The 8,904-nt window shown below is 42.4% G+C and overlaps 1 protein-coding gene across 1 annotated transcript; it reads left to right on the top strand.

Annotated features, from left to right (window-relative positions):
• Window positions 1-5,391: 5,391 nt before the first annotated feature.
• LACBIDRAFT_308427 (uncharacterized protein) lies at window positions 5,392-7,335 on the top strand (the record flags this gene model as incomplete). Its single annotated transcript, XM_001875933.1, has 8 exons — window positions 5,392-5,482; window positions 5,546-5,790; window positions 5,844-6,164; window positions 6,214-6,309; window positions 6,397-6,715; window positions 6,769-6,905; window positions 6,962-7,096; window positions 7,147-7,335. 8 exons carry the CDS (start codon window positions 5,392-5,394, stop codon window positions 7,333-7,335), a joined length of 1,533 nt encoding a protein of 510 aa, XP_001875968.1.
• Window positions 7,336-8,904: the final 1,569 nt, after the last annotated feature.

The raw sequence follows: 8,904 nt of genomic DNA, 5'->3' as shown, positions 1-8,904 counted from the left end.
CAAACTTAGAAAATTGAGAGCAAATATATCAGAACAAAAGAGATTACAGTGTATCCTGCAGTTTTGAGAGCATATGTTTCTACATATGTAGCCCTACATATTTGTCGCTGTCTCAAGTGTCAAATGGTTTCAAGACCATGGTCATGACGTCCAACAAATCAAGTCTATAAAAAGTATAGTATGTGATTACTGAGACAGTGTATATGCAGGTGAAGAGGAGAATGAGCTAAGAGGGGAGGAAAACAAGGTAATTGGTAAAAATATCTTTGAAATCCTGTTATTGAATTCAATTTTTAGCCAAAGCAATCACAATATGCACCAAAAGAAAATCAGTTTGTCAAGGACCACATTCAGGCTTACCTTGATGAACCCAGGGTAGCAACGGAAACAATCAAGAAAATGGGAGGTTATATGATGTACTGGCATAATGCATCACAGTCCTGACCACAACTCTCACGAATGGGTTCTGATTTCTGCTCAGCCCCAGGTAAGCACCATTATTCACACTTATGTTCCTTTATTTTCAACAATTGTTGCAGCTACTTCTGTGGATGCAGAGCGAGCATTTTCCACTGGCCACCATCAGATCAATTTCACCCAGCACAATATTAACTCTCAAACATTCAGAGCGGAAATGGCTCTCAGATCCTGAGTTAAATCCCCCCTCTACCCAGGCTTCAATAAAGTTATGCAAATGATTGAAAAAAAGATGGACAATGATTTCTTTTTGTAACACTTTATGTTACCAAAATTGTTCTTTCAATACCTCTACATAAATATCAATTGTTCTCAAAGGCATTTCTCTGATACTGAAAATAAATACTCTCAAGATGGCCAAGGCATGCTAATACACACCCCAAAACACACTCTGTGATCAAGGCTCAGTTACAACAGCATTATATAAAGGGAAAGACCTCAGATTATGATATATAAATAACTTTAGTTTTACTGTACTCAATCTAGATCATATATGAATGACTTTTGTTTTAATATGAATTCTTCTGAATTTTCGCTTCATAACACAATTTTTTTTTGTAAAGAACAGACAAGAAATGAACAAGATACACTCATTTATATAACTGAAGCTACGTCCTCAGCCACTCAGGCCGTTTTACCCACGGATATATCCGTAATGTGCCTTATCTGATCTGTGGGTGGGAAAATCCGTGGATCGGGTACGGTTAATACCCGGGTGTATCCATGACAGTCCCTAGATTAGACTGTGAAAAACAATTTTGAAGCCAGAAATTGGGCTGGATATAATGAAATATAATAACCAGTCAAGATAATGTACTATACAATGATATTCTAGATGCAGGAATACTGTAAATCACCTTGGAAAACCAATTTAGGACTATCTTGTAGAGGGTTCCAAAAATCTTACCTACCTACCCAACCCCTGGTCCAGCATTTAGATCCCTGAACCCCCTTGGAAACATAAGAAGAGTGTCAGACCGCTATCGCTTACTTAGCGACAAGATGTAATACGGGACTGGATCACACGAGGAGTGAACAGTTCCAAATCGTGTATAAGAGGTAAAGTGAGGGTAAAAAGGAAGGAAGAAGACGAAAGCTAGAATGGATCTACTTATAGCTGGATGCGTGTGTCAACGTGTGTAAATATGAGCAAATAGGTGTCCTTACACCCCTCCCCCTCCACAAAATTTCAACGCCAACGCAACAAAAAATAGAGGAGAGAGAAAAATTTTACCTAAGTAAGTAAAACTGACTGGGTGCGTTAAAAAACCCCGTGGGAAAAAGCTACCGTCAGGTTGATTTAGAAGAAAAATGCGAAGTTCCTCCGAATTCGATCCAACGATCCAGGGCTTCGTTGTCTTCTAGCATCGATGCTGGGAGCCATTCGTCATGTTCAGGGCCAAATCCAACCCAACGGACTAAGTATGAAGGTTTCCTGTTTCTCTTCTTGAAATCGAGAATCCGATCCACGTAGTTTTCGAGTACTCCGTCGACCAGGACCGGTTCCGGACTTTCTGCGTTCTTACGAGAAGGAAATATTTCGTCGTCATTCGGAATAAATGGTTTAATCTGCGACGCATGAAAAGTGGGGAAGATGTTAGTAGTATGTGGTAAATTCAATTTATATGTCGATGTTTCTGTATGTGCCTCTGTAATTTCCCAGGGTCCATCAAATCTCGGCATAAATTTCGCGACTCTTCCATCACCAGGTTTTTCTTTGAATTCTCGACGTCTGTTCGCTGTTGACAACATCACTTTGTCTCCCACTTTGTACTTTATCTCTGCTCTCCGTTTGCCGTTCGCGAAATATGCTTGGGAGATCTTCGCCAACATCAAGTTATCTTTAGCATCGGCAACATTCTGCTGAATTCTTTCCACTATTTCCAATGCGTCGATATCGTCGTTATCGTTCATTTCAGATTTGTCGAAATGCGGTAATATCCGGGGTGAGTGGCCATACTTCAATTGAAAAGGTGAATATCCCGTGGATTTATTAATCGTGTTCATCAGGAAAAACCGAATTCGAGGTAAGGCTTTTCTCCAACCCTTTTGGTTTCGCTCCACATGAAAACGTAAACATTGGTTTACTGTTTTGTTTGTGCGTTCGCTACTACCGTCTGTTTCTGGATGGTTGGTGCTCGACATTTTCAGTTCCACGCCGCTCAATTTGTGCAAAGATTTCCAAAATTTGGCAACGAACAATTTGTCTCGATCTGACACGATTTCTAAAGGTAAGCCATTCTCGCAATACCAGTTATCAATAAAAATAATAGCCAGTTCTTCCGTGGTAACATCTGTTCTCGTCGGAATTATTTGAATATCCGATCCAAGTCTGTCTGTTATCGTTAAAATGCAATCGTATCCTTCATCTTCTGGCAGCGGGCCTATAAAGTCCATTGCAATTGATTCACATCTTCCATCAGGGACCTTCAATGGGTGAAGTGGTCCCACAGGTTTCATGGTGGGTGCTTTATTTCTTTGACAATCTTGACAACCTGGAATATATTTTTCTTCCAGATCTCTGCGCATGTTCGGCCAAAAATATGAATCACAGATGTTATCATAGCACTTGTGGAAACCAAAATGTCCAAGGTTGTCATGTGCGATGCGGAAGATTATTTCTCGTAAGCCTGAATCTTTTGGAACTATCAATCTTTCACCAATATACCACAGATCGTCCTTGCTCTGGACGCTAGGCAGACCTTGACTGGCACGCAATAACTTTTGACACCATTTATCAGTTTTATAGCTTGCTTTAAGTTTTGCCAGGAGTTCGTCGTCTATCGTTACCCTGAATGAGTTCTTAGGTGCGGCATCGACTAACGCTGCTACAATCGCACACATCGCTGGCTTTTCTTTGGGAGCGAATACTGTGATTGGGTGTTCTGCATGGTATGAGAAGGGGTAGCTTGCATCATTTTCTGCGTTTGATTGCTCATTCTTTTCGACGTATTTGTAGGGTAATCTAGACAGTGCGTCTGCAACAGAATTGTCCTTGCCCTTTACATACACAAAACGACAGTCGTAGATTGAAAGTTCCTCCATCCAACGTAACTGCCGCCGAGACATGTCTTTTTGTCTGTCAAAATTCAGGAGGGTTTTGTGGTCGGTGTACACTAGGAATTCGGATCCCAGTAAGTCTACTTTCCATCTTCGTAATGCGCGCATAATAGCGAGGAGTTCTTTCTCATGAACAGGGTAATTTAATTCGGGACCTTTGAATGTCATCGAATCATATGCCACAGGTCGTGCTGATTCCCAGGTTGGGCCGAAGGAAAGGACTGCCCCGGAAACTCTATCGCTTGCATCCGTTGTTACAAAAATTTTGTTGTTCCCCATGTTTTCATGATTAATTGACGTGAGGCATTCTCGTGAGGTTACGATTGCTTTTATTGTGTCAAATGCTAACTGGTGCTTTGGTAACCATTCAGGAAATTTCTTTTCAGCCTCTTTTGTCGTGAAAACAGATAATATATCACTTTGGATTGCTAATTTGGGTAAAAAGGCATTCAGGTAACGCACGAGACCAAGGAATGTGCGTGTTTCGGTGGCCGTAGTAGGTACGGGCCAGTTTTCTATCTTCTCTGCTTTCTTCTCATCTGCTTCAATCCCATCTTGTGAGATTGTATGTCCCAAAAAATTTACTCTGAAACAGAACAGCTTTGTTTTCTTCTTATTGCAGTATAATTTCGCATCAATCAACGCTTGCAAAATCAACCAGACATTTCTCTCATGTTCTTCTATGTTTTGAGACCATACAACGATATCGTCCAGATATATATGGCAGATCTTTCCAAGGTATTTCCGCAATGCTGCTGTCACTCGACGCTGATGAATACCGGGGGCATTGCGATACCCCATGGGCATTACCGTCCATTCGTAAAGGCCAAAAGGTGTCGTGACTGCAGTTAAATGGATATCGTCTGGATGCACTCTTGTTTGAAAAAAGGAATCTGTCATATCGATCATCACCCATATCTTTCCTTTTGCACAATCTGCAAGGATGTCATCAACCCTAGGTAGAGGATGACTGTCAATGACCACATTTGAATTTAATTCTCTGTAATCGTTTACCCAACGTGGTAACGCCGTAGGATCTGACTTCGGAATGATAAAGGAAGGCGAAGCAAAGGAAGAGTTTGACAATCTAATCTTTCCTGAGTTTACATGTCCGTCTATGAGTGTCTTCCATGCTTCACGGTATTTGCGTGGACAGCCGTATGTTCTCTTGCTTATAGTTCTTGTAGCATCTTTTAATTTAATTCGACAGTAGACATCATCAGGTAACTCGTCGACATGCGGAATTGGTTCAAAAGTTTTGCTAAATTCTGCCTTCAATTTATCCTCTAGTGCGTTATATTTCTGCTGAAGTTCCAATGATTCCAATCTGTCTTTTACTGCTGCTACAAAATTAATTGCAATGAATTCATCATTGTCCCTCTCTATATCCATCATGCGGTCTAGTTTTCTTTTAATTACGCTGCACCTCCATTTCAGTTCCTTAAGTAGATCGCGATGTAGTAGTCTAATTTCGAGTCGCTTACGGCGCGGTGATTTCACAGGACGTGCAATTTTACGGGCATACAGAAATCTGCGTGCCACTTGCGGTCACCTGCGGACCGCCAACTCGCAGGTGACCGCAAGCGTCTCGCAGATACTCCAAAAGGATCGCAGGTATCGCAGGTGTCACGCAGATCTTTGAAAAGGTCGGTGTCAATGGTAAACATATGTACTGTCTACCATAACATAGCAGTCAATTTAAATGACTTTTACGGAGGTTGCGCGCAACAATGAAACCCTGGTACGGGCCGACACATGACTGCTTAAACACGGTTCGTTTACTGCAAGTCGCGTCGCGCATAACACGTTCAACCCTTCTACCACCCATCCATCTCCACTCTACACATTCACATCATGCCGGAAGATGGCGAGGTTTCCGTTGTAATTCACCAAGTCTTCAATAAAATCAAGGCCGAAGCGAAGAAGCTCGGAACGACGCCTCTAGGTAAGGTCAAACTTGACTATCTTACTTATGGACACTAATCTCATCCTACTTTTGGGTCGAAAGCTTATATCCGGCTTTTCTCCAGGTGCTTTACCTTGGGTACAAAGAACAAGCCCTATTCCAGTATCTCTGTCCACAATTCCCGCTACACTGAATCACTCGAGCCTATGGATGACTATGTTCCCAATCATTTTGACCTTCAGCGAGCCTCTAGGCAACCATGGGCCTACCTCGTCAATCGGAGATTATCTTCTGGGCAAATATGCTTGGCTAGACGAGGAAAATGCCTGGCTATAGGGGTGGGATATGTACGTATCTCTTGGGTATCATCACTTTATGATTATGTTCTGATTTTCTTTAGCATCTTACCGTTTTTCACCTTGGCTTGGAGGCCAAGGTCACAATCATGTCTCATGCCGACTATACTAAGCTCATCGAGAACGACTGCCCTGGCTCAAATCCTGATAGAACCAAGGCGTCCAGAATGCGCTCTTTTGTGACACCCCCTCAGTTTATTGAGCCTGGATCATCTTCAAAGGCGAAGCGAACGATTAACGTCTTTGCGGCTATTGTTGCTGATACATTTGCTATTGTATTCTCTGACTTTGCACGTCTTATGCATATGCATGTCATCAGCAAGGATCAACATTGGACGCAGGCAGATCTTGATGTCGGGTCTCTGGTGAGTCAGAGTATGATACCTGCTTGCTTTATTTTACGATGACCTGCAGGAATGGCCACTCATCTGGACTACATTTCCAGATGGTCCGGATTGGGTTCTTGAGCGAGAGGCTGCTCTGATTGCTCTCGATAACTGGCGTGATGGGGTCTGTGAATATGCCTCTGGCTTTTCGAAACCCATCGTCGATGTCATTGCAGAAAATAGCACTTGAGTATTCTCAGGATTTGGACAGCACCTCGCTAATGATTTTTTGCACTATGCTGCGATTTTTCCAGGTGCACCTTGCAGCTGGATATGCTCAGATGATATTCGTTTTGAGCGATTCAAGCAACAGATCTTGAAATACACAGAGATCTGGCGATCCCCAGAGTTTCTGCGACGGTGTGCCATGTCAACAAACTCTCCCAACCCCTTCGCCTTCAACACGACCTCTGACCGTAACTATACAAATGGCTATATCTGGGTGTTCAGAAAGGCTGCTGTCGATATACCGTGCGATCTTTACAATTTCTATCTTCAAGAAGGACTGTTTGACAAGTCCCATACCATTGGTATGTTGTCTACTTATTTTCTTCTTCTCTCCCTGCTGATAACACTCCATTAGGTGAACCATATCATTTTCAAGGAAAGCTTTGCGATAAAAAATTCAAGAGCCAAGTTCCTGTTTACTATCATTCTCACCTTGATGCCTTTACGGTAATTACGGCGAAAGTCCCAGATGACTGGAAGGATGGTCCTGTTGTAAGCCCTTTTCTACACTACTGCAGGATTCTGACCATTCACTTATGTCTTTTTAGGAACACTTTATAGATTTACGAGATGCAGGTTACACAACAACGGTAGGACCAGCCCAGTTTTTTGAATCCAAGCAAAACAAGATAGACCCAGCCCACGCCTTAAAGGTTTGCATCAGACGAGGTAGACCAGCCAAGGTATGTCGCTATAATCCTATGTTTCTATTCTTTTCAATTCATTCCATTAGATTTCAGATGGTCTTGGTAGGAAAAGGAAGACCCCTACTTATCAGTCACTTGAGAAGATGCAACCTTCCAAGAGAAGAAGGACCTCTCTTGAACACTGTGCAGACAAGGAAAATACCGAACAACCCTTGACTTCCAGTGACACCACTACACTTCCACCAAGAAGGTCCATCCGCTCACACAAAATATAATATATTTGTACTAAAATAGTGTCTTGTCAATGTCTACATTTATTGGGGATGAACTTTGTCAAGAAGAAAATAAAACACATTTTACTGTCAGTTCACTTGACAACATGGTGTTGAGGCAATCCAGTGCTGTTGGGAATGGGTTAGCAAAGCTCGCTGGCCAAGGAGTAGTAGTGACTCACCCATGGCTCTCATCAAATGACACATCCTCAGCAACTCCACTCTTAATGACCACATCAAAGACTACCTCATTCAAAAAGAAAACCTGGCACATGGTGAATGGAATGAGGTGAGCTGCTGTTATATTGTTGGGTGTTGAAAACTGGTGGAGAGCAATGGCAAAATTTCAAGGTGGTGAGATAAGAAACTGAGAGGTGGGAGGAGGAAGATGAAGGCATCAGAAACAGCTTCACCAGCCCAGTCCATTGGATACAGTGTAAGTGGAGTGTTATAACAGTTATTCCACTCTCACTATGATACCCAGCTCACCAAAATTTGTTACAGAACATTCTAAAGCATCTCAAGAACCCAACAAAATTATCCCCATGCATGTTGTAGCCCAGTGTTTTGCCCTACTCTCATAACTAATTCACTGGCCTCAAACAACAAGTTCTCACAGTGCTTGCAGTGCCTTTGGTGTGTGTTGCAAATGTTATAACAGTTATTCCACTCTCATTAAAACACCTAGCTCACTAACAATTCTTGAAATGCATTCTGAGGTACTGTGAGACCCCAACAAAATTATCCCCATGCATGTTGTGACCCAATGTTTTGCTCTACTCTCATAACTAATTCACTGGCCTCAAACAACAAGTTCTCACGGTGCTTGCAGTGCCTTTGGTGTGTGTTGCAAGTGTTATAACAGTTATTCCACTCTCATTAAAACACCTAGCTCACTAACAATTCTTGAAATGCATTCTGAGGTACTGTGAGACCCCAACAAAATTACAAGTATGCATATCACAACCAAAGATAAGTAAAAAACACAGTGACATTAATCAATACCAAAATTCCCATCATCCTCATTGAAGTCCATCCCATCCAAACACTCCTGTGCCATTTTTATTTCTTCATCATCATTCAAAAAAATGCCTGCACCGAGTATTGTAAGAGGAAATTCAATGGGTGAGGTGGATATTGTCATGTGGGTGTTCGAGTGGAACACTAACAATGCATAGTCTCATCTGTCTTGCTCTGTTTGGTGGTATTTTTGGAGGATATCTATATATGTTGCACCAAAATTCCTGCAGTTTTGATGAGTCAGATTATTCTGTGAAGGCACAAGTAAACTCTGCAAGTTGACAGCAGGTGGTTCGCAAGTTGACCGCAGGTGCGCAGATGCATGCAAATGCGTCTCGCAGGTGTATCGCAGGTGATGCGCAAGTTGCACGCAGGTGTACGCAAGTTGCACGCAGGTGTACGCAAGTTGCACGCAGGTGTACGCAAGTCTCACAATGGGTGCTAATACTCGCAAGTGTATCTCAAATGTGTCGCAGGTGAGTTGCAGATGTATCGCAAGTGTACCGCAAGCTGAAAGCAAGTGCATCGCAGGTGGAACGCAGGCATGCGATC

Source organism: Laccaria bicolor, genomic scaffold (assembly GCF_000143565.1).
Source record: "Laccaria bicolor S238N-H82 LACBIscaffold_3 genomic scaffold, whole genome shotgun sequence".
Taxonomy (NCBI): domain Eukaryota; kingdom Fungi; phylum Basidiomycota; class Agaricomycetes; order Agaricales; family Hydnangiaceae; genus Laccaria; species Laccaria bicolor.
The sequence above is the reverse complement of the archived record's forward strand: the minus strand, read 5'-3'. Positions and strand labels throughout refer to the sequence as shown.